Genomic DNA, 25,988 nt, shown 5'->3' with positions numbered 1-25,988 from the left:
AACAACTGTATTGGGCTGCCATCATACCAAACACACTGAACCCATCCGTGCTGATGCCGACTCGAGGATGCCTCGGATCTGCCGCTTTGTCAGCATGTAATTCATCAAACTTTTTCCACGCAACACCATCCGATGTGTGTACCATCATCAGATTCCCATCTGCATCTAGTTCGGTTCTTTTGCCTGTTTTGTGCCATGTCATCTGTCTGGCCGTCTCTTCGAACATGAAAAGACGTTGAAGTCTTGGTACGATTGGCATATACCGAAGACACTAACCGGGATTTTGGTCTGTGTCTTCTCACCCATACCGTTGTCTACCACAATATACCTAGAAGACTTGCAAATGGGACAATAGTTCAAGTCCGCATAGTCAAGCCTAAATAAGGCACATCCTTTCTCACAGGCATGTATCTTCTCATAGGGCATCTTCAATGCACGGAGGATTTTGTCCGACTGGTACAGGTTTGCAGGCATTACATGGCCTTTGGGTAGAAAGCGTCCAAATACTGTCATAATTGCGTCATAGCATTCTCTGCCCAAGTTGAACTGAGCCTTCAGAGCCATTACTTGTGAGATGGCATCCAACTGACAAAGCTCAGTGTGCTCGTGGAGCGGATGTTTCGAAGACTCCAACATTTCATTGAAGGCCTTTGCAGATTCCTCCATCTCCTCGTCCGAATCCCGAGCATCATCATAGCCTTGCACCATGTTTTCCATCCCGGTACCATGCTCATCGGTGCGACGACGATCCACCTCAGCTCGGTCACGTTGGGCAGACTCACCATGAAATGTCCACACCGTATAATCGGGCGTAAAACCACACCTCTGTAGGTGTTTGCCCATTTCAGCCTCTGTCTTCTTTTCCCAATTGCCGCACCGGAAACAGGGGCACCAAATTTTCTTTTGGCCATTTGCAAATGCGGCTTGCACAAACCCCTTAGTTTTTGTGAACCATTCAGCGCTCCATTTGTTCTGACCAGTGTGACCGGTATACATCCAAGCACGGTCACTCATCTTGACTTTCAGAGCTACTGGACACACAACAATTATATATGTAATTCACCATATATATATATATTCATCAGTTGATCTACTTTGTCAATTTTATTACGTCCATGCAACCTACACTCTAATAGGTAATGATAGGTCCTAATCCCACCAGTGTATGTGTAGATTGGGTTCATTTTCCCATGCTATGCTCCGGATCCGACGCAAAATTTCGGCAGCACCTCCCCGCTGTTCTCCTGATACACGTCTCTGCAATAAACAGAGAGGATGTGTACCCGGAGAACAACAGGGGAGGCACTGACAAAATATATGCGTCGGATCCGGAGCAAAGAATATGGGAAAACGAACCCAATCTACACATACTCGGGCTGTCCATGGATAGCGTCGGACAATTCGAAAGAATCAAGGTTATAAATATGCAAATGCATGCATATTTATAACTATGACGCTTTCGAACGGGAGACACATATTGGTTACGCATACTGATGCTTCAAGACACATATATAGCTAGCTATCAAGTTTCATCGGAATAGATCAAATAATTAATGGGGGAGGAGGACTTGTCATTTGTGCTCACCCATGAACGAAGGGGCAGAGCTCGTCAAACGCACGGCGAGGTCGTCGAACACCAAACCTCGCAGCGATGAAACAACTGCACATTTAAAACTACACGATCAACACAATTATATATGATGTTTTTCATAACAAAATCGAAAAATATATGACCTAACTAATAATTCACAAATATATGACCCCGTCAGCCTCTGGAAGGCCAAAGAACACCTTTTCGGGAGGTGTCGGTGCTCGGGGTGTCCTGTCGGTGTCGGGGTGCCGTGTCGGGGTCGGGGTGCTGTTTCGAGGTCGGGGGGTCGGGGTGTCATGTCGATGTCGGGGTAGTGCCCTGTCGGTGTCGGGGTGTTGTTTCGGGGTCGGGGTGTGGTGTCGGGGTCAGGGTGTCGGGTCAGGCTCGAGGTCGGGGTGTCGGGTCAGGCTCGGGGGGTCGGGGTGTCGGGGTCGGGGTCGGGGTGTCGGGGTCGGGGTGTCGGGGTCGGGGTCGGGGTGTCGGGGTCGGGGTCTCGGGGTCGGGGTGTCGTGTCGGGGTGCCGGGTCGGGGTCTTTTTTCCTTTTCTTCTTCTTCCTCTTCTTCCTTTTCTTCCTTTTCTTCCTTTTTTTCCTTCTTCTTCTTCTTCTTCTTCTTCTTCTTCTTCCTCCTCCTCCTCTTCTTCTTCCTCTTCTTCTTCTTCTTCTTCTTCTTCTTCTTCTTTTTTTCATGACTAAACATAAACCTAAAACTAAACTAAACCTAAAACTAAAAGTAATCTAAACTAAACTAAATATAAAACTAAACTAAATCTAAAACAAAACTAAAAGTAATCTAAACTAAAAAAATAGAAAAACAGAAAAGGAGAAGAGGGGCTCTCACCTTCGGGACAGGGAGGTGCGGCGAGGTGCGGCCTGCGGCAGGGCGGCAGGCGGCGGGGTGCCTCGGCGGCGGCGGGGCGACGCTGGTGGAGGTGCGGGCGGTGGGCGGAGGGGGAGCAGGGTGGTGCGGGCGACGGGGCGGCGGGGTGGTGCGGTGGCAGGGTGGGGCGACGGGGTGGGGCGGTGCTCGGCGGCGGCGGTGCGGGTGGTGGGTGGAGGGGGAGCAGGGTGGTGCGGGCGGGGGCGGCACCGGGCGGTGGGGGCGACGGTGGGAGGCGGGGGCGGCGCCGGGCGGCGGGGCAGGGGCGGCGGCGGGGGGCGGGGGCGAAAGTGGGTGGGGATCTGGTGGGCGTCGGGGAGGGGAGAGGGAGAGCAGAGAGAGTAACGGGCGGGGGGTGGGGGGCCGTTAGTTACGCTGCCCTTTGCCGTCCGCCGCTCTTTGCCGTCCGCCTTTATCCCTCTTTGCCGTCTGCTAGCAGACGGCAAAGAGGTGGGGCGTTATGTTTTTTCTAAACGGGCTGGCGGTGGGGGCCACCTCTCTCTTTGCCGTCAGCTGGCTGATGGCAAAGGCCTATTTTGCCGTCCGGCGTTGCTTTGCCGTCTGCCCTTGTTTAGCTGATGGCAAAGAGCTGGCTGATGGCAAAGGCCTATTTTGCCGTCCGGCGTTGCTTTGCCGTCTGCTTTTGGGTAGCTGATGGCAAAGAGCTTCTTTGCCATCTGCTAGCAGACGGCAAAGAGCTGGCAGATGGCAAAGTAGCTGATTCCAGTAGTGTCTTGGGGAAAAACATTTGACTGATGATGATTCATTCTTACGTCAAACTTCAAAAGGAATTTAGGATAGCTCTAGGAAAATTAGAAGAGTCAGGTAAGATCCTGGGAAAAGACCTGTGGGTTAGGGCCCACTCAAAAGATACAACGTTGAATGATATAAAGGAAGATTGCGCCGGTTGAATTAAATGGCTTGAATGAGACAACAATCTCGAAATAGCTTGAACGGATTACGAATGGAAAGCACGAATCTTTGAGATAACTTGAACACTCCGGAACAATTGAATAGCAAGCGGGGAATGATTATGAGGTGCACCGGTATGGGAAAATATTTGAAACGAGGAAAAGGGATATGATCAACAAAGCTTGAATTAAATCCACCGGAGAAGAAAAAGAAACGAGGAATGATGAACTTGTAGAGCATCTTCATGAGAATCACCGGATAAGACCATTGAAAGAAAAGAATGGAGAGACATCACATCCATAATTAAAATGGATACTTGATTAAGATATATGAGTCCTTGAAGAAAAAGGGTGGGATGGTGGGAAAACAAAGGCAACTTGGAACCGATTAAGCAAAAACCGTTGAGAAGAACTGATAATTGATCTTGCGAATGTTGACGTGATCGGATCCACTTGAAGAGAGACACACCGGTTGAAAAGGATTGGCATGACAATCTCAATGATCAAGAAGGATTAGTAATCACATAGAAATGTGAGAACACCACTTAGGAAAGGTATGGAATCAACACTTGACTCCGAAGCAACTGGAATACCACAACTAAAAACAAAAACAAAGAATTGGCTTGCAGAATAAGCCGGAAACAAACATATGATAGAAATTTCATCCGAAGTTTTCGTGGTGGGGCCCACACGGGCTCGATCGTACAGCACCATCATGTACAAGGCAGTGCACATGACATACGAAGCGTCCCCGAGTCAGCATAGCCAAGGACTCTTTAAGACACAACGAGACCACTGTAAAACCAACCATGGATAGGCGGACCACTAGACGTCGAACCCCAATTTCATATCATACATCTATCGGAAAGATATCCAAAGAGCTACTTGAATTCCCACTTATAAACTCTCGAACCTTTCCGGTTATGCAATCAGGTGTTGGGGATACAGGGGAGGCATAATATCTCACCCAAAGCTAGCAAAACCTACATCCAGCTGTATCCATCCTTCAACACATAACCAAGAATCCTTCGGAAATCATTTACCTCAACCTTCGAAAAGCATCCGTTATACGACTTATGGCAATACTCCCGAACTCCCGCCCCAGTACTGGGTGGCGTCGAGGTTATCTCACCAACAACTGCATAAAAGAGATTTTTGATGTCGGCGAAACTCAGGTATTCCAGAACTGCAACGATAAAATTGTGACGACAACACCTCGGAGCTCAACTCCCCGGGACACTGCCACAACCCCTAAATGTCAGGAGACACCAAGAACAATGTTCTTGTCACAAAACCATCAGAACGATTCCAAGATACCCGCGTGATCCTAAAAAAATTTAGTGAAAATTTGAGAAGAGAATAGTCAAAACTCTACGTCAGGATGCCTCACCAGAGCGACAGAGGGACCGAGGAGTAAAAATAATTCTACTCTCCGATATATATAATCCTAAATGACTCGAAACATTTTTTTCTAGACTCAACAATGCCAGCGATTCGATCAAGAAGGGGGCTCCTAAGTCGGGGAAGGCTCTGATACCAACTTGTAACGCCCACGATGCGGCTATATCTCCCACGTGTCGAAGCACGACTTAGAGGCATAACCGCATTCTAAGCAATGTCGCAAGAGGGGTAATCATTACACATCTCATGTACTGAATAAGGAAAGAGGTACATAGTTGGCTTACAATCGCCACTTCACACAATACATGAATAAAGCATTACATCATCTAGATACAATCAAGGTCCGACTACGGAACCAAAATAAAAGAAGACTACCCCTAGTGCTACAGATCCCCGATCGCCCCAACTGGGCTCCACTACTGATCAACTAAAATGAAACATCACAATGAACAAGATCTTCATCGAGCTCCTCCTTGAGCTCGGTTGCATCACCTGCATGGTTCAACGGCACCTGCAAACTGGTTTTGGAAGTAATCTGTGAGTCACGGGGACTCAGCAATCTCACACCCTCGCGATCAAGACTATTTAAGCTTATGGGTAGGTAAAAGGCATGTGAGGTGGAGCTGCAGCAAGCACTAGCATATATGGTGGCTAACTTACGCAAATGAGAGCGAGAAGAGAAGGCAAAGCATGATCGAGAATCTATGATCAAGAAGTGATCCAAGACTACTTACGTTCAAGCATAACTCCAACACCGTGTTCACTTCCCGGACTCCGCCGGAAAGAGGCCATCACGGCTACACACGCGGTTGATGCATTTTAGTTAAGTGTCAAGTTCTCTCCAACCGGACATTAACAAATTCCCATCTGCCCATAACCGCGGGCACGGCTTTCGAAAGTTCAAAACCCTGTAGGGGTGTCCCAACTTAGCCCATCACAAGCTCTCGCGGTCAACGAAGGATATTCCTTGTCCCAGGAAGACCCGATCACGCTCGGAATCCTGGTTACAAGACATCTCGACAATGGTAAAACTAAACCAGCAAAGCCGCCCGATGCACCGACAACCTAATAGGAGCTGCACATATCTCGTTCTCAGAGCAACACCGGATGAGCGCTACGTACAGCTAAAATCAGCCCTCAAGTTTCCCCGAGGTGGCGCCGCAAGTGACTCTGTTTCGGACCAACACTTAGAGAAGCACTGGCCCGGGGGGTTAAATAAAGATGACCCTTGAGTCTGCAGAACCCAAGGGAAGGTGTTAGGTTGTTAGTGCAAATGGTAAAACCAAGGTTGGGCCTTGCTGGAGGAGTTTTATTCAAGACAAACTGTCAAGGGGTTCCCATTATAACCCAACCGTGTAAGGAACGCAAAATCAAGGAACATAACATCGGTATGACGGAAACTAGGGCGGCAAGAGTGGAACAAAACACCAGGCATAAGGCCGAGCCTTCCACCCTTTACCAAGTATATAGATGCATTAATTAAATAAGAGATATTGTGATATCCCAACAATAAACATGTTCCAACAAGGAACAAACTCCAATCTTCACCTGCAACTAGCAACGCTATAAGAGGGGCTGAGCAAAGCGGTAACATAGCCAAACAACGGTTTGCTAGGACAAGGTGGGTTAGAGGCTTGACATGGTAATATAGGAGGCATGATATAGCAAGTGGTAGGTATCGCAGCACAGGCATAGCAAAAGAGCGAGCATCTAGCAAGCAAAGATAGAAGTGATTTCGAGGGTATGGTCATCTTGCCTGCAAAGATCTCCGAGAAGACGAAAGCTTGAACCTCGTAAGCATACTCAATGGTTCCTCGATCACGTACTCGTCTCCCGGCTCTACCCAAAGCAAGAACACAAGCAAAGGGAGACTCAATCAACCACGTGCAATGCACAATCAACATGATGCAAAACATGTCATGATATGCGGGATGTGATATGCGATGCATATGCATGTTTCGGAAGGAAAAGATTGAACCAGGCCTCAACTTGGCAAACCAAGCGTGCCGCTGGAAAGATGGGTTGATTTCGGTCGAATTCGATATAAAGATCACTGCAATCGGATGCACGGTTTGGAAATGGCAAACAAAACAAATATGGCACCGATCTGCGATTAACAGCACGAGGCCATCTAAATGCATCAAGAACAACAAGCTACTGCACTCTAACATAGCAACAAAATACATGACAGGGATCCACTCAAGATGCTTGGCAAAAGATGAACACTGAGATACGGCTAAATCACTTAATAACAGGCGTAAACAAGCATGGCAAAAGTGCAAAAGATAACAGGTTACATACTTAGTGAAAATAACAACATGTCAGGAATTTAACATCAGGAAGCAATGTTTAGAGCATGATAACAACATGCTACAGGAATATATCATGGCAAAGCAAGGCATGGCATGAAGCTACTCAAAGCATACAACAAAAGTCCCTTACTGACCATAAGACAAAAGGGATCAGAAAATACAATGGCAACCATGTGAACATACCAATTATCGTTAACAGATTCAGACTTAGTAGAAAACTGGAACATGGCAAAACAGATATTAAGTAGGCATGTTTACGAGCTCGATGCACTCACCACAAGGCATTGGATGATAAACTAAGCATACACCCAGCAAGTAGACATGGCATAGAAGTTAAACATGGCAAGAACAACAACATAGTATGCATGGATCAACTACAACAAGCTCGGCAAAAATGCTTAACACGTAAACATTCTGCCAGGAACATTTTATAGAAAAAGTAGAGCTCGATTGAGTCAAGCTAGGATGCTCCATAATTGCAAACAAAGACATGGATGGATAGAGCACCACGGTATCTACAAAACATCCTTACTGAACATGCTCAAAAGAGGCATGGATCACTCTGTAGCAACATGAATACATGGCATAAAAATAACAGCAGGAAAAGGACTTAGTGAAATTCCAAGTCCCTGAAATCAGCAACATCACGAGAGCTACTTTGCATGCTTGTGCTAGTCACCACAAAGATCACAAAAATACATGGCATACACCCCTGTAAAGATGGCATGGCATACTTCAAAACACATGTAGGGCTCAAGATCATAGGAGGCACACATTAAACATGGCAAAAATGACAAATGACCAATTACTGAAAAGAGTCTGAAACTAACATGGCATAGCACTCTTGCAACAGCATTTAGGGCATCAAGATGAGCTCAAATGAACATGGTGCAATAGAATGAAATGAAGTACTCGTCGAGACGAACAATTTTATATGCTACACGCCCAAAACGGAGCGACGGTTGCAGGGTTATGATGTGATGAATGTGGCATGAAAATATGCAGATCTGGGGACTTAGACACTACTAGGAAAAGGGCTAAAGATAGGATTGACACTAATGGCGCACCAGAGAAGTGGTGCGCCACTACTATATACTAATGGCGCACCAGGTGGAGGTACGCCATTAGTGTGGAAGACATTAATGGCGCACCAGACAGAAGGTGCGCCACTAGTAACAATTTTTTTCCATTTTTTCAAACATACTAATGGCGCATCTGGGCAAAGTGCGCCAGTAATTTGTTTTTTTACTTTTTGGCAAAACTACTAATGGCGCACCGTTGCACAATGCGCCATTACTAGTTTAAACTAGTAATGACTTCTTTTTTCTAACTTGCAATTATAGAACTAATTTTTTCTAATTAATTTCTCCTTTACATTTTGAAAATTCTTTCAATACAATGAAAAAAATCCAAAAGGGCTTCTATTTAATGATGAAATTAGAATAAAATGGATAAATAGAAAAGGCTTTTTGGATTTTTTAAATATTTCTAGAATGAAAGTCTTTATGCTCTTATTAATAAGATTTACTAACCTTATGATTTTGGAGAGGATAGGTGGAAGTTGTAAGTCCTATTGTAAGAATACTCCACTTTTCATAATTAACTAGTAATGGCGCACTGTGCAACGGTGCGCCATTAGTATAAAAATTATTTTTTTACTTTTTTGCAAAACTACTAATGGCGCACTGCATTAGAAAATCGTGTGTCCTTTGGATTTACCGCACGTGAAATACCATGTGTGCATGAACAATTGCATCATTTATCAGGACGAGCACGCAGAGTCTACCATATGTCCGGTGTGCGGCGTCACTCGATACAAGAAGAGGAAGAAAGCTCCTCGAAAATTGGTGTGGTACTTTCCGATCACTCCTCGTCTGCAGCGGTATTTCGCGGACCCTAAGGTAGCAAAGCTCCTGCGTTGGCACGTGGATAGGGAGGAGAAGAAGCGGGAAGATGACAGAAATGATCCGGAGATAAATAAAAAAGACAAGATGTTGAGTCACCCTAAGGATGCGAGCCAGTGGTGAGGACACTCGATCTCGATCCCCCTCCACCACCGCCGACGAGCACCCCCCCCCCCCCCCCGCACCCTCCCCCGCTCCACCGCCGCCAACGGGCACCCCCCGCACCCTCCCCCGCCGCCGCCGATGATATTTTCAAGTAACAAATTTGAACATATTTTTAGAAAAATTATTACTGTTTTTATAAAAAAATATTACTGTTATGATTTAAACAAGTTTGAACATATTTAAACACAAATAAATATCAAACAGCATTTAAAATGCAAAAAAATACTGCGGAGCTTGGGAATCGAACCCAGGACCTCCTGCTATTTGTGCTACGTGCTGACCAGTCGGGCTAGTGGGCGGGTTCTAATGTGGATTGGGTTAGGTGCAATATAACCTGTGCTCGAACTGTAATAAAAAACATTCTAATGACGCACCGCTGCGGGGTGCGCCATTGCTATCTAAAAAAAATTCTCTAATGGCGCACCGAGGAGTGGTGCGCCATTAGTAAGCTATCCTCCCTCTCCCTTGCTAGATCCCCTTCGACCCTCTCTCCCTCGCCACCAGATCCACCCGCGCGCTGCCCCGACCTACGACGCCGCCGCCCCGACCCTCACCGGACTCCACCCCCGCCGCCCCCGTGCCCCCGCGCCCCCACCCCTGCCGCCCCGACCCTTGCCGGACTCCACACACCCGCCGCCCCCGCCCCCCCCCCCCGCGCCCCCGCGCCCCCACCCCCGCCGCCCCGACCCTCGCGCTAGGGTTCCTCGCCCCGCCGCCCGCTCCTCTCCTCCACCTCAGACGAGCGAGTGCCTCTTCCGACCCCTGCAGCAGCCGGTGACCTCGGCCCCGACGGACGCGCCCACCCCGCCGGCTCCTGCCGTCCTTCGCCTCCGGTCTCCCCAGCAGCAGCCGGCGAACCAAGGACGGTGCCGTGACCATCGTCGCCACCTCCCGCCGTCTCTCCCTGCGCGTGGCCGGCGGCTGCTCTCCTTTGACGCGCTGCCCGTGGTGAGCCCCTCTTCCTTACTCACCTCCATGTTCCTTGTTCATCTCTCTGTTCCCTGTTCCTCTCTTGTCCATGCTGCTATTTACATGGATCAATGGATGTTGGATAGATGGATGTGTGTTGATGTTAGGTAGTAGATGGTTTGCTTGATGGTTGGTTGAATTGTGCTAGTTGCTTGCTAGATGGATGGACGAATGGTGCGAGTACGTAGACATCTTTTGCTACTGTGAAGGGTCAGTGCTAGTGTAAAGGGTAGTAGTAATTCGTTCCCTTTTGCTTCTGCCTGGTGCTAATTTGCTGCTGTTAGCTTTGTGTGGCTTCTTATTATTCTCTAAATCATTCTTCAAAGCAAGCTTTGCATCTCTTTAGGTAGTTTTCTCCATGTTTTATCAAGTGACATGTTAACAGCTTGCTAGTTTAGGATACATAATTAATGCCTTTAAATGGTGCACTCTGTAAATGCCTTTAAATATAACCTTGCTAGTTTAGGATACATAATTGCAGAGAAATAATCACATCAATGCCTTTAAATGGTGCACTCTGTAAGAACTTAATAACCTAGCATCACAATTCAGAAATACTCCTGCTACTCATGTAGGTGCCGCATGAGTTTTTTTGGTTTTGTTACTGCTAGGTAGGTTGATAAGGAGAACTGCATATTTGACAGGCACAATGTCTTGTTTTTTAGTAGGAGCACATTTTACATACAGTTTGGAGTACTAGCTCAGATACTGGTTCAGATTTTGATGTGCTTGCTTGTTACTGTAAGTGAGTTTATAATTGCACCCACTTGCTCGTCCTCATATTTTCTGTAGCCATGCAATTTATAATTGCACCCACTTGCAGCAACTAGCTGGAGTAGATTATGGCAAGTGAAAGCAACAAATTCTCTACAATTCGAAAGCTCAATATCCTTGCAGTAGGAAGAGCTTGCTTTAATTGAATTTGGACTTGGTGCACTAGCTTGGCAATTTTTCTTGCTTGCACCGCTTGAGTAGTTCTCCATCTAATGTAGTCAATAGATGTTGTCAAGTGATTGTGTCATGGTTTTGGTTCTGTTTTTAAAAAGGAAAGCCACTTGTTCAGGCTTCAAGAAAATATTTTCTCAGAATATTACTGCTAAGCCCAAGCTTGTTAATCAGCATGTACATTTCTGTCATATATTGCTAATGTCTGCTCAGATGTGTGCTTGCTATTGTCACCTATCTTTTTTTCTTCTACATGATATGGAACCTAATACTGCACCAATAGCCGTTGTGCATCCAAGTTATCAAACTATGTGAACTAGAAACAGAAATAGAGAGAATTGATCATTACTTTTATGAACTATCACAGAAGCCTCAGTAGTTCTTTCAAGTTCGTACATTGAAAGGCTTGTTTCACAATTTCTGAATTACTTGTGATGCCTCTGAATTACTTGTGATGCCTGTTATCATGCATGTTTTATGATCTGTTGTAAGGGTACTAATTGTTCTCTTCTGCTGCTTATCAGAGATGGCGGGAAGCAGCCACCGCCGCTCTGCGACACCGCAGTACGAGTTGGATGCTTCCGAGTTCTTCACTATCATACTTGGGACTTCAGTATCATCCATGACGCAGGTATATAAAACAAGAGATCTCCCCTTCACCCATCTCATTATGATATCTGTTGTTTGCTACAGCACTCATTGTCCCAAACTGCAGAGGCTGCCTGACAGTTTTATGAACATGCTGATGGGTGAAGATCCGCCAAATAATGTGAAGCTGCGACAGGCCGCCAGTGGGTTTCGCAGGCTGTGGGATGTGGAGTTGGTGATCAAGGAGGGCCACATGTACTTGTCTCATGGGTGGGAGAAGTTCTACCGTGCCTACGACTTGCGGCTGGGGTACTTCCTTCTCTTCAGGTACGACGACGACGCCACCATGCTCATCGTGAAGGTGTTCAACGCGACTATGTGTTGCATGCGCTACGCCGAAGATTATGATGCCGGTACGTTCTGCCTCTTCTTATTCCTCTACATTTGGCTTTGTCTCACATCGATTGTTAGCGGTCATTGTTGCATTTGGACAGGTAATGGGAGCAGCAGCAGCGACAATGGCTACAGCCAAGGCTACAGCCAAGGCAGCAGCGACTATGGCTGTAGCGAAAGCAGCAGCGATTCTGGCAGCAGCATAGACAACAGGAAGGATGATCCGGGCTGGAGTGCGGGAGAAGAGGAGCAGAGTGGGGATGAGGATCTGCAGGATGACGATGGGCATCAGGCTGAGGATGACCTAGCGCTGGTGGTGGCTGACCAAGGGCAAGTGATGGTGGTGGCTGACCATGGGCAAGAGATGGTGGTGGCTGACCATGGGCAAGAGATGGAGGTGGCTGAGGATGACCTAGCGATGGTCGTGCCTGAAGGTGGACTCACGATGGTGGTGTTGCCTGACAATGACCACGCACCGGTGGTGGCGCCGGCGATCCCACAGCTGGGCGACATTGTTGGGGAACGTTGCAGAAAACAAAAATTTTCCTACTCGTTTCACCAAGATCCATCTAGGAGTTCATCTAGCAATGAGTCATCGGATGCATCTACATACCTTTGTAGATCGCGTGCGGAAGCGTTCAAAGAACGGTGATGATGTAGTCGAACACGACGTGATCCAAATCACCGATGACCAAGCGCCGAACGGACGGCACCTCCGCATTCAACACACATACGGGACGGGAGACGTCTCCTCCTTCTTGATCCAGCAAGGGGGAAGGAGAGGTTGATGAAGATCCAGCAGCACAACGGCGTGGTGGTGGATGCAGGGTGTCACAGTAGCAGGGCTTCGCCTATACTACGAGAGAGAGACGTAACGGGGAGAGAGGGAGGCGCCAGGGGCTGGTGTATGAAGTCCCTCATCTCCCCCACTATATATAGGGGTGCTAGGGGGGGCGCCGGCCCTAGGAGATGGAATCTCCTAGGGGGGCGGCGGCCAAGGGTGGGGGGCTTGCCCCCCAAGCAAGGGGGCGCCCCCTTTAGGGTTTCCCCTCAACCCTAGCCGCATGGGCCCTAGGGGAGTGGCGCCCCAGCCCACTTTGGGCTGGGTTCCCTCCCACTTCAGCCCATGGGGCCCCCGGGATAGGTGGCCCCACCCGGTGGACCCCCGGGACCCTTCCGGTGGTCCCGGTACAATACCGGTGACCCCGAAACTTGTCCCGATGGCCGAAACAGCACTTCCTATATATAATTCTTTACCTCCGGACCATTCCGGAACTCCTCGTGACGTCTGGGATCTCATCCGGGACTCCGAACAACATTCGGGTTACTGCATATACATATCTTCACAACCCTAGCATCACCGAACCTTAAGTGTGTAGACCCTACGGGTTGGGGAGACAAGCAGACATGACCGAGACGACTCTCCGGTCAATAACCAACAGCGGGATCTGGATACCCATGTTGGCTCCCACATGCTCCACGATGATCTCATCGGATGAACCAAAATTTCAAGGATTCAATCAACCCCGTATGCAATTCCCTTTGTCAATCGATATGTTACATGCCCGAGATTCGATCGTCGGTATCCCAATACCTCGTTCAATCTCGTTACCGACAAGTCACTTTACTCGTACCGTAATGCATGATCCCGTGACCAGACACTTGGTCACTTTGAGCTCATTATGATGATGCATTACCGAGTGGGCCCAGTGATACCTCTCCGTCATACGGAGTGACAAATCCCAGTCTTGATCCATGTCAACCCAACAGACACTTTCGGAGATACCCGTAGTCTACCTTTATAGTCACCCAGTTACGTTGTGACGTTTGGTATACCCAAAGCACTCCTACGGTATCCGGGAGTTACACGATCTCATGGTCTAAGGAAAAGATACTTGACATTGGAAAAACTCTAGCAAACGAACTATACGATCTTGTGCTATGTTTAGGATTGGGTCTTGTCCATCACATCATTCTCCTAATGATGTGATCTCGTTATCAATGACATCCAATGTCCATAGTCAGGAAACCATGACTATCTGTTGATCAACGAGCTAGTCAACTAGAGGCTTACTAGGGACATGTTGGTGTCTGTTATTCACACATGTATTACGATTTCCAGATAACACAATTATAGCATGAATAAAGACAATTATCATGAATAAGGAAATATAATAATAATGCTTTTATTATTGCCTCTAGGGCATATTTCCAACAGACATGACCACGCCAATTGAGGTAGAAGACTACATCCCACTGCCTCCACCGCCTCGCCGCTCTTGGCGCATCAGGCTGAGGAAGGAGAAGGAGAAGAACAATGCATGAGAACTGAACTTTGTCAGGTATGTCAGATCTCCAAAATGATATATATATATATATACTTAGTTACCTATGTTATCTCTAATATGCTTAGTTTCCTATAGGTTAGCTTCATTTTACCTAAGTTGGCTCTAATATGCTAACTTAGAGCTTATATGCTTAGTTTCCTATAGGTTAGCTCCAAAATAACTTATGTTAGCACAAAATGATCAAGTTTACATAATAAGCTTATAGTCTTTTTCTTATTCTTCTTCTTTTCCAAAATGACATAGGTTAGCTTCATTTTACCTAAGTTGGCTCTAATATACTAACTTAGAGCTTATATGCTTATTTTCCAATAGGTTAGCTCCAAAATAACTTATGTTAGCACAAAATGATCAAGTTTACATAATAATCTTATAGTCTTCTTCTTATTCTTCTTCTTTTCCAAAATTCTTCTTATTCTTCTTCTAGTGTTCTTCTTCTTCTAGTATTCTTCTAGTCTTGTTCTTTTTCTTCTTCTAACTTCTTGTTTATCATTTTGCAGATTTGATTTAATTCACGGAAGCTTCCATGGATGGAGTGCTTCTTTTCCATTTGTGTTTTTATTTTGATGTGAAACTTTTGTGAATTGATGGATAACGGTGTTGGATGAACAATGTGAAACTTTTGTAATATGTAATGATGGAACTATGTGTTGGCTATGTATGTATATATGATGGAACTTGTGTGTTGGCTATGGTTGTTATATGGATGCTTGTTGTATATATATGTGTTGGATATCTCATAGGTGAAATAGTGACCTGAGATTAAGAAAAAAAATTAAAAAAATTGTTACTAATGGCGCACTACCGTAATGCATGATCCCGTGACCAGACACTTGGTCACTTTGAGCTCATTATGATGATGCATTACCGAGTGGGCCCAGTGATACCTCTCTGTCATACGGAGTGACAAATCCCAGTCTTGATCCATGTCAACCCAACAGACACTTTCGGAGATACCCGTAGTCTACCTTTATAGTCACCCAGTTACGTTGTGACGTTTGGTATACCCAAAGCACTCCTACGGTATCCGGGAGTTACACGATCTCATGGTCTAAGGAAAAGATACTTGACATTGGAAAAACTCTAGCAAACGAACTATACGATCTTGTGCTATGTTTAGGATTGGGTCTTGTCCATCACATCATTCTCCTAATGATGTGATCTCGTTATCAATGACATCCAATGTCCATAGTCAGGAAACCATGACTATCTGTTGATCAACGAGCTAGTCAACTAGAGGCTTACTAGGGACATGTTGGTGTCTATTATTCACACATGTATTACGATTTCCGGATAACACAATTATAGCATGAATAAAGACAATTGTCATGAATAAGGAAATATAATAATAATGCTTTTATTATTGCCTCTAGGGCATATTTCCAACAGTCTCCCACTTGCACTAGAGTCAATAATCTAGTTACATTGTGACGAATCGAACACCCATGGAATTCTGGTGTTGATCATGTTTTGCTCTAGGGAGAGGTTTAGTCAACAGATCTGCTACATTCAGGTCCGTATGTACTTTACAAATATCTATGTCTCCATCTTGAACATTTTCACGAATGGAGTTGAAGCGACGCTTGATGTGCCTTGTCTTCTTGTGAAACCTGGGCTCCTTGGCAAGTGCAATAGCTCCAGTGTTGTCACAGAAAAGTTTGATTGGCCCCGACGCATTGGGTATGACTCCTAGGTCGGTGATGAACTCCTTCACCCATATTGCTTCATGTGCTGCCTCCGAGGCTGCCATGTACTCCGCTTCACATGTAGATCCCGCCGCGACGCTTTGCTTGCAACTGCACCAGCTTACTGCCCCACCATTCAAAATATACACATATCCGGTTTTTGACTTAGAGTCATCCAGATCTGCGTCGAAGCTAGCGTCGACGTAACCCTTTACGACGAGCTCTTCGTCACCTCCATAAACGAGAAACATTTCCTTAGTCCTTTTCAGGTACTTCAGGATATTCTTGACCGCTATCCAGTGTTCCTTGCCGGGATTACTTTGGTACCTTCCTACCAAACTTACGGCAAGGTTTACATCAGGTCTGGTACACAGCATGGCATACATAATAGAACCTATGGCTGATGCATAGGGGATGACGCTCATCTCTTCTATATCTTCTGCCGTGGTCGGACATTGAGCTGAGCTCAATTTCATACCTTGTAACACAGGCAAGAACCCCTTCTTAGATTGATCCATATTGAACTTCTTCAATATCTTATCAAGGTATGTGCTTTGTGAAAGACCTATGAGGCGTCTCGATCTATCTCTATAGATTTTGATGCCTAATATATAAGCAGCTTCTCCAAGGTCCTTCATTGAAAAACTCTTATTCAAGTAGGCCTTGATGCTGTCCAAGAGTTCTATATCATTTCCCATCAATAGTATGTCATCTACATATAATATGAGAAATGCTACAGAGCTCCCACTCACTTTCTTGTAAACGCAGGCTTCTCCATAAGTCTGCATAAACCCAAACGCTTTGATCATCTCATCAAAGCGAATGTTCCAACTCCGAGATGCTTGCACCAGCCCATAAATCGAGCGTTGGAGCTTGCACACCTTGTCAGCATTCTTAGGATCGACAAAACCTTCCGGCTGCATCATATACAATTCTTCCTTTAGGAAACCATTAAGGAATGCCGTTTTGACGTCCATTTGCCATATCTCATAATCGTAGAATGCGGCAATTGCTAACATGATTCGGACGGACTTTAGCTTCGCTACCGGTGAGAAAGTCTCATCGTAGTCAACCCCTTGAACTTGTCGATAACCCTTAGCGACAAGTCGAGCTTTATAGATGGTCACATTACCATCCGCGTCTGTCATCTTCTTAAAGATCCATTTATTTTCTATGGCTCGCCGTTCAACGGGCAAGTCAGTCAAAGTCCATACTTCATTTTCATACATGGATCCTATCTCGGATTTCATGGCTTCTAGCCATTTGTCGGAATCCGGGCCCGCCATCGCTTCTTCATAGTTCGAAGGTTCACCGTTGTCTAACAACATGATTTCCAAGACAGGGTTGCCGTACCACTCTGGTGCGGAACGTGTCCTTGTGGACCTTCGAATTTCAGTAGGAGCTTGATCAGAAGTATCTTGATCATTATCATTAACTTCCTCTCTAGTCGGTGCAGGCACCTCAGGAACATTTTCTTGAGTTGCGCCATTTTCCGATTCAAGAGGTAATACTTCATCAAGCTCTACTTTCCTCCCACTTACTTCTTTAGAGAGAAACTCTTTCTCTAGAAAGGACCCATTCTTGGCAACAAAGATCTTGCCTTCGGATCTGAGGTAGAAGGTGTACCCAATAGTTTCTTTTGGGTATCCTATGAAGACGCATTTTTCCGACTTGGGTTCGAGCTTTTCAGGTTGAAGTTTCTTGACATAAGCATCGCATCCCCAAACTTTTAGAAACGACAGCTTAGGTTTCTTCCCAAACCATAATTCATACGGTGTCGTCTCAACGGATTTCGACGTAGCCCTATTTAAAGTGACTGCGGCAGTCTCTAAAGCATAGCCCCAAAAAGATAGCGGTAAATCGGTAAGAAACATCATAGATCGCACCATATCTAATAGAGTGCGATTACGACGTTCGGACACACCTTTACGCTGAGGTGTTCCAGGCGGCGTGAGTTGTGAAACTATTCCACATTTTCTTAAGTGTGTGCCAAATTCGTGACTCAAGTATTCTTCTCCATGATCATATCGTAGAAACTTGATTTTTCCTGTCAGGTTGATTTTCAACCTCACTCTGAAATTCCTTGAACTTTTCAAAGGTTTCAGACTTGTGTTTCATTAAGTAGATATACCCATATCTACTTAAATCATCAGTGAGCGTGAGAACATAACGATAGCCATCGCGAGCCTCAACACTCATTGGACCGCACACATCAGTATGTATGATTTACAATAAGTTGGTTGCTCGCTCCATTGTTCCTGAGAACGGAGTCTTGGTCATCTTACCCATGAGGCATGGTTCGCACGTGTCAAATGATTCATAATCAAGAGACTCTAAAAGTCCATCTGCATGGAGCTTCTTCATGCGTTTGACACCTATGTGACCAAGGCGGCAGTGCCACAAGTATGTGGGACTATCATTATCAACCTTACATCTTTTGGTACTCACATTATGAACATGTGTAGTATTACGTTCGAGATTCATAAAGAATAAACCATTCACCATAGGAGCATGACCATAAAACATATCTCTCATATAAATAGAACAACCATTATTCTCGGATTTAAATGAGTAGCCATCTCGAATTAAACGAGATCCCGATACAATGTTCAGGCTCAAAGCTGGCACTAAATAACAATTATTAAGGTTTAAAACTAATCCCGAAGGTAGATATAGAGGTAGCGTGCCGACGGCGATCACATTGACCTTGGAACCATTCCCGATGCGCATCGTCACCTCGTCCTTTGCCAGTTTCCGCTTATTCCGCAGCCCCTGCTTTGAGTTACAAATGTGAGCAACTACACCGGTATCAAATACCCAGGAGCTACTACGGACACTAGCAAGGTACACATCAATTACATGTATATCACATATACCTTTTGTTTTGCCGGCCTTCTTGTCTGCTAAGTATTTAGGGCAGTTCCGCTTCCAGTGACCGCTTCCCTTGCAATAAAAGTACTCAGTCTCGGGCTTGGGTCCATTCTTTGGCTTCTTCCCGGCAGCTTGCTTGCCGGGTGCGGCAACCTCCTTGCCGTCCTTCTTGAAGTTCTTTTTACCCTTGCCTTTCTTGAACTTAGTGGTTTTATTGACCATCAACACTTGATGTTCCTTCTTGACTTCTACCTCCGCTGATTTCAGCATTGAGAACAACTCGGGAATGGTCTTTTGCATCCCCTGCATGTTGAAGTTCATCACAAAGCTCTTGTAGCTTGGTGGAAGCGACTGGAGGATTCTGTCAATGACCGCATCATCCGGGAGATTAACTCCCAGCTGAGACAAGCGGTTATGTAACCCAGACATAGAGAGTATGTGCTCACTGACAGAACTATTTTCCTCCATCTTACAGCTGAAGAACTTATCGAAGACTTCATATCTCTCGATCCGGGCATGATCTTGAAAAACCATTTTCAGCTCTTCGAACATCTCATATGCTCCATGTCTCTCAAAACGCTTTTGGAGCCCCGGCTCTAAGCTGTAAAGCATGCCGCACTGAACGAGGGAGTAGTCGTCAACACGTGTCTACCAAGCGTTCATAACGTCTTGGTTCTGTGGGACGGGAGCTTCACCTAGCGGTGCTTGTAGGACATAATCTTTCTTGGCAGCTATGAGGATGATCCTCAGGTTCCGGACCCAGTCCGTATAGTTGCTGCCATCGTCTTTCAGCTTGGTTTTCTCTAGGAACGCGTTGAAGTTGAGGACTACGTGGGCCATTTGATCTACAAGACATATTGTAAAATATTTTAGACTAAGTTCATGATAATTAAGTTCATCTAATCAAATTATTAATGAACTCCCACTTAGATTAGACATCCCTCTAGTCATCTAAGTATTACATGATCTGAGTTAACTAGGCCGTGTCCGATCATCACGTGAGATGGACTAGTCAACATCGGTGAACATCTTCATGTTGATCGTATCTTCTATACGACTCATGCTCGACCTTTCGGTCTTCCGTGTTCCGAGGCCATGTCTGTACATGCTAGGCTCGTCAAGTCAACCTAAGTGTTTGCATGTGTAAATCTGTCTTACACCCGTTGTATGTGAACGTCTGAATAAAACACCCGATCATCACGTGGTGTTTTGAAACAGCGAACTGTCGCAACGGTGCACAGTTAGGGGGAACACTTCTTGAAATTATTATGAGGGATCATCTTATTTACTACCGTCGTTCTAAGTAAACAAGATGCAAAACATGATAACACATCACATGCAATCAAATAATAAACGTGACATGATATGGCCAATATCACATAGCTCCTTTGATCTCCATCTTGGGGCTCCATGATCATCTTGTCACTGGCTTGACACCATGATCTCCATCATCATGATCTCCATCATCGTGTCTCCATGAAGTTGCTCGCCAACTATTACTTCTACTACTATGGCTAACGCGTTTAGCAATAAAGTAAAGTAATTTACATGGCATTTCTCAATGACACGTAGGTCATATAAAAGAATAAAGACAACTCCTATGGCTCCTGCCGGTTGTCATACTCATCGACATGCAAGTCGTGATTTCTATTACAATAGCATGAACATCTCATACATCACATATAGATCATTCATCATTCATCACAACTTTGGCCATATCATATCACAAACCACTTGCTGCAAAAAACAAGTTAGACGTCCTCTAATTGATGTTGCAAGTTTTACGTGGCTGAATTTAGGGTTCTAGCAAGAACGACTTCTTACCTACGTTAAAGCCACAACGTGATTTGTCAACTTCTATTTACCCTTCATAAGGACCCTGTTCATCGAATCCGCTCCAACTAAAGTGGGAGAGACAGACACCCGCCAGCCACCTTATGCAACTAGTGCATGTTAGTCGGTGGAACCGGTCTCACGTAAGCGTACGTGTAAGGTTGGTCCAGGCCGCTTCATCCCACAATGCCGCTGAAGCAAGAAAAGACTAGTAGCGGCAAGAAAGTTGACAAATCTACGCCCACAACAAATTGTGTTCTACTCGCGCAAGAAGAACTACGCATAGACCTAGCTCATGATGCCACTGTTGGGGAACGTTGCAGAAAACAAAAATTTTCCTACTCGTTTCACCAAGATCCATCTAGGAGTTCATCTAGCAACGAGTCATCGGATGCATCTACATACCTTTGTAGATCGCGTGCGGAAGCGTTCAAAGAACGGTGATGATGTAGTCGAACACGACGTGATCCAAATCACCGATGACCAAGCGCCGAACGGACGGCACCTCCGCGTTCAACACACGTACGGGACGGGAGACGTCTCCTCCTTCTTGATCCAGCAAGGGGGAAGGAGAGGTTGATGAAGATCCAGCAGCACGACGGCGTGGTGGTGGATGCAGGGCGTCACAGTAGCAGGGCTTCGCCTATACTATGAGAGAGAGACGTAACGGGGAGAGAGGGAGGAGCCAGGGGCTGGTGTATGAAGTCCCTCATCTCCCCCACTATATATAGGGGTGCTAGGGGGGGCGGCGGCCCTAGGAGATGGAATCTCCTAGGGGGGGCGGCGGCCAAGGGTGGGGGGCTTGCCCCCCAAGCAAGGGGGCGCCCCCTTTAGGGTTTCCCATCAACCCTAGCCGCATGGGCCCTAGGGGAGTGGTGCCCCAGCCCACTTTGGGCTGGTTTCCCTCCCACTTCAGCCCATGGGGCCCCCCGGGATAGGTGGCCCCACCCAGTGGACCCCCGGGACCCTTCCGGTGGTCCCGGTACAATACCGGTGACCCCGAAACTTGTCCCGATGGCCGAAACAGCACTTCCTATATATAATTATTTACCTCCGGACCATTCCGGAACTCCTCGTGACGTCCGGGATCTCATCCGGGACTCCGAACAACATTCGGGTTACTGCATATACATATCTTCACAACCCTAGCGTCACTGAACCTTAAGTGTGTAGACCCTACGGGTTCAGGAGACAAGCAGACATGACCGAGACGACTCTCCGGTTAATAACCAACAGCGGGATCTGGATACCCATGTTGGCTCCCACATGCTCCACGATGATCTCATCGGATGAACCACGATGTCGAGGATTCAATCAACCCCGTATGCAATTCCCTTTGTCAATCGATATGTTACTTGCCCGAGATTCGATCGTCGGTATCCCAATACCTCGTTCAATCTCGTTACCGGCAAGTCAATTTACTCATACCGTAATGCATGATCCCGTGACTAGACACTTGGTCACTTTGAGCTCATTATGATGATGCATTACCGAGTGGGCCCAGTGATACCTCTCCGTCATACGGAGTGACAAATCCCAGTCTTGATCCATGTCAACCCAACAGACACTTTCGGAGATACCCGTAGTCTACCTTTATAGTCACCCAGTTACGTTGTGACGTTTGGTATACCCAAAGCACTCCTACGGTATCCGGGAGTTACACGATCTCATGGTCTAAGGAAAAGATACTTGACATTGGAAAACTCTAGCAAACGAACTATACGATCTTGTGCTATGTTTAGGATTGGGTCTTGTCCATCACATCATTCTCCTAATGATGTGATCTCGTTATCAATGACATCCAATGTCCATAGTCAGGAAACCATGACTATCTGTTGATCAACGAGCTAGTCAACTAGAGGCTTACTAGGGACATGTTGGTGTCTGTTATTCACACATGTATTACGATTTCCAGATAACACAATTATAGCATGAATAAAGACAATTATCATGAATAAGGAAATATAATAATAATGCTTTTATTATTGCCTCTAGGGCATATTTCCAACAGACATGGCCACGCCAATTGATGTAGAAGACTACATCCCACTGCCTCCACCGCCTCGCCGCTCTTGGCGCATCAGGCTGAGGAAGGAGAAGGAGAAGAACAATGCATGAGAACTGAACTTTGTCAGGTATGTTAGATCTCCAAAATGATATATATATATATATATATATATATACTTAGTTACCTATGTTATCTCTAATATGCTTAGTTTCCTATACGTTAGCTTCATTTTACCTAAGTTGGCTCTAATATGCTAACTTAGAGCTTATATGCTTAGTTTCCTATAGGTTAGCTCCAAAATAACTTATGTTAGCACAAAATGATCAAGTTTACATAATAAGCTTATAGTCTTTTTCTTATTCTTCTTCTTTTCCAAAATGACATAGGTTAGCTTCATTTTACCTAAGTTGGCTCTAATATACTAACTTAGAGCTTATATGCTTAGTTTCCTATAGGTTAGCTCCAAAATAACTTATGTTAGCACAAAATGATCAAGTTTACATAATAATCTTATAGTCTTCTTCTTATTCTTCTTCTTTTCCAAAATTCTTCTTATTCTTCTTCTAGTGTTCTTCTTCTTCTAGTATTCTTCTAGTCTTCTTCTTTTTCTTCTTCTAACTTCTTGTTTATCATTTTGCAGATTTGATTTAATTCATGGAAGCTTCCATGGATGGAGTGCTTCTTTTCCATTTGTGTTTTTATTTTGATGTGAAACTTTTGTGAATTGATGGATAACGGTGTTGGATGAACAATGTGAAACTTTTGTAATATGTAACGATGGAACTATGTGTTGGCTATGTATGTATATATGATGGAAATTGTGTGTTGGCTATGGTTGTTATATGGATGCTTGTTGTATATATATGTGTTGGATATCTCATAGGTGAAATAGTGACCTGAGATTAAGAAAAAAAATAAAAAAATTGTTACTAATGGCGCACTACCATGTGGTGCGCCATTAGTATAGCAGACACTAGTGGCGCACCGTGAGCAAAACTAATGGCGCACTGCCTGTTTACTGGATGGTGCGCCATTAGTATACCAGATACTAATGGCGCACTAGTGGTGCGCCATTAGTAAAAATTATTAGTGGCGTGCTACTAATGGCGCACCGGTGATGCGCCATTAGTAGGCAAAACCGGTGCGTCATTAGTAGGCCTTTTCCTAGTAGTGAGAGAAATATACCCTCGCGAAAAGTCAACCCGGGACGGCGCGGTACGGAACGGGGACGAGGGTGTTTGGTTCGGGGGAGTGGTGGATCTCATCCCACTCCCCGGATCGGATCTGGCCGGCGCGGATTCCGATGAAGGGTGGCTCGCCGGCGTGAGGATGGACGGCGGCGGAGCGACCTCCGGCGGGGGGCCACCGGCGAGGTAGGAGGCGGCAGGGCACGGAAGTAGAGGCGTCAGCGAGGCGGCGGATGCGGCGGCCGGAGAAGAGCGCGGGGCGGCGCGGCGAGCGTGTCCACGGGCGGCGGCGGGAGGCTACCGGCGCGGTGACGACGAAGCGCGCCGGCGAATGGCCGCGCGAGGCATGGGGCGGCGAGGTGCTCGCCTGACCCGGCTCGGGATCGAGCAGGAAGGGGCGGCCCGACGAGATGGGCCCCGTGGGCCCGATCCGGGCCGCGCGGGCCGGCGGCAGGGAAATTTGTCCGGGCGCGAGGTGGAAGAGGACTAGGGTTAGACTGCGCAAATTTTCGGGGAGAGCCATATATATATATATATATATATATATATATATATATATATATATATATATATATAGGTAGAGGGAGCTAGGAGGCTCCAAATTGAGCACGGTTTGCGGCCACGCGATCGTGATCGTACGGCCTAGAAGATGGAGGGGGTTTAGGTGGGTTTTGGGCCACTTTGGAGAGGTGTTGGGCTGCACACACGAGGCCTTCTCGGTTCCTCGGTTAATCATTGGAGTATCAAACGAAGTCCGAATGGCACGAAACATGACATGCGGTCTACGGGTATTAAACCAAGGCCACTTGGCAAGTCTCGGTCCAATCCGAGAACGTTTAACACCCGCACACGCAAAGAGGCAAAAGGGGACACCGGGTGACATAGGAGCGCCGGATTGCAAAACGGACAATGGGGAAAATGCTCGGATGCATGAGACAAACATGTATGCAAATGCGATGTACATGATGACATGATATGAAATGCATGACACGTAAACAAATGACAAGGCAACAACAGCGAATAACTGGAAGACACCTGGCGCAACAGTCTCGGGGCGTTACAGTACGCCCATCACCGGTGTGTCCAAGATGGCGTCTTTCTCGGAGCAGATCGAGTCCTGCCACCCACTTGCCAATTCCTCTTAGGCGATAAGAGTGGATGGTGCGTCGACAAGTGAAGTTCTGCGGAAGTTGGTGGTCTTCGGAGGTGTTCGGCGTTGGTCGAGACACGGTGTTGTGTTCCAGATTGGATAGGCTCTTCTGCGTTGTAGTTTGCTTTGCGGTGTTGTTTGTCTTTCGTGTGGTGTTTGCGCTACTCTCATTGTTCGCAGCGAGTGTAGTTTCTTGTAACTGAAAGCCTGCCTTCTATAAATCTATGGTACGCCTAGGCGTACTCTCGAAGAAAAAAAGTAAGTCCTGTGTTGTTCATTATTATGGTTGTAGTTTAGCTAAATCATTAGCATATGTACTGATTTGTTGTTTCTCCTCCTTAGTGCACTGTGGGGCATACCATATGTTCGTCTTGCCATGACAAGCTCCCAGAGAAGTGTGCCACTTCTGCTCCCTTCCCACTGTCTACAGTCGATTGCTTCCCGTTCCTTGTGCCGAAGATGTTGCTTCGGGATACCGGTGCTAGCACCACAGTCCACAGCCATGGTGGGGGTGACCGTGAGACCACAATAGGCCCCTTGTGCATTTGATGGTGCGCCTGTGTATGATTGTGTTTGGCAAATGACTACTTCTGGAAATCCTAGTTAGCTGTAGCTCTCAGTTTCTGGAGGAGGCACTGGTGTTCTTTTAATCTTGATTAGATAGTTCATCTGATTGTTCGTGGATCTGCAGAAGACGTCTGGCTGCTCCGAGGTAAGCCAGGCCGACCACCACACCGTTCTTGCGCTACATAGGCCTCAAAGTTTGATTACTACATATGAATTTTATAGCCATTAGTAGTTACTTCCATTTGTTTCATGAAGGACGTACAACAGAATGGCGTACAAAAGAA

General features: G+C 46.2%; 1 protein-coding gene across 1 annotated transcript in view; it reads left to right on the top strand.

Moving 5' to 3' along the window:
- The window catches only part of LOC147977841 (uncharacterized), an 88,197-nt gene that overhangs the window by 9,869 nt on the left and 52,340 nt on the right, over nucleotides 1–25,988 (top strand). The window contains exon 3 of the mRNA XM_087545984.1: nucleotides 25,480–25,566. Within this exon, the coding sequence (XP_087402110.1) occupies nucleotides 25,480–25,566 (87 nt within the window). The remainder of the gene's footprint in view (nucleotides 1–25,479; nucleotides 25,567–25,988) is intronic.

The sequence above is a fragment of the Triticum urartu genome, chromosome 3A (assembly GCF_056163025.1).
Source record: "Triticum urartu cultivar PI428250 chromosome 3A, HENAU_Tu73, whole genome shotgun sequence".
NCBI classification, from domain to species: domain Eukaryota; kingdom Viridiplantae; phylum Streptophyta; class Magnoliopsida; order Poales; family Poaceae; genus Triticum; species Triticum urartu.
The sequence above is the reverse complement of the archived record's forward strand: the minus strand, read 5'-3'. Positions and strand labels throughout refer to the sequence as shown.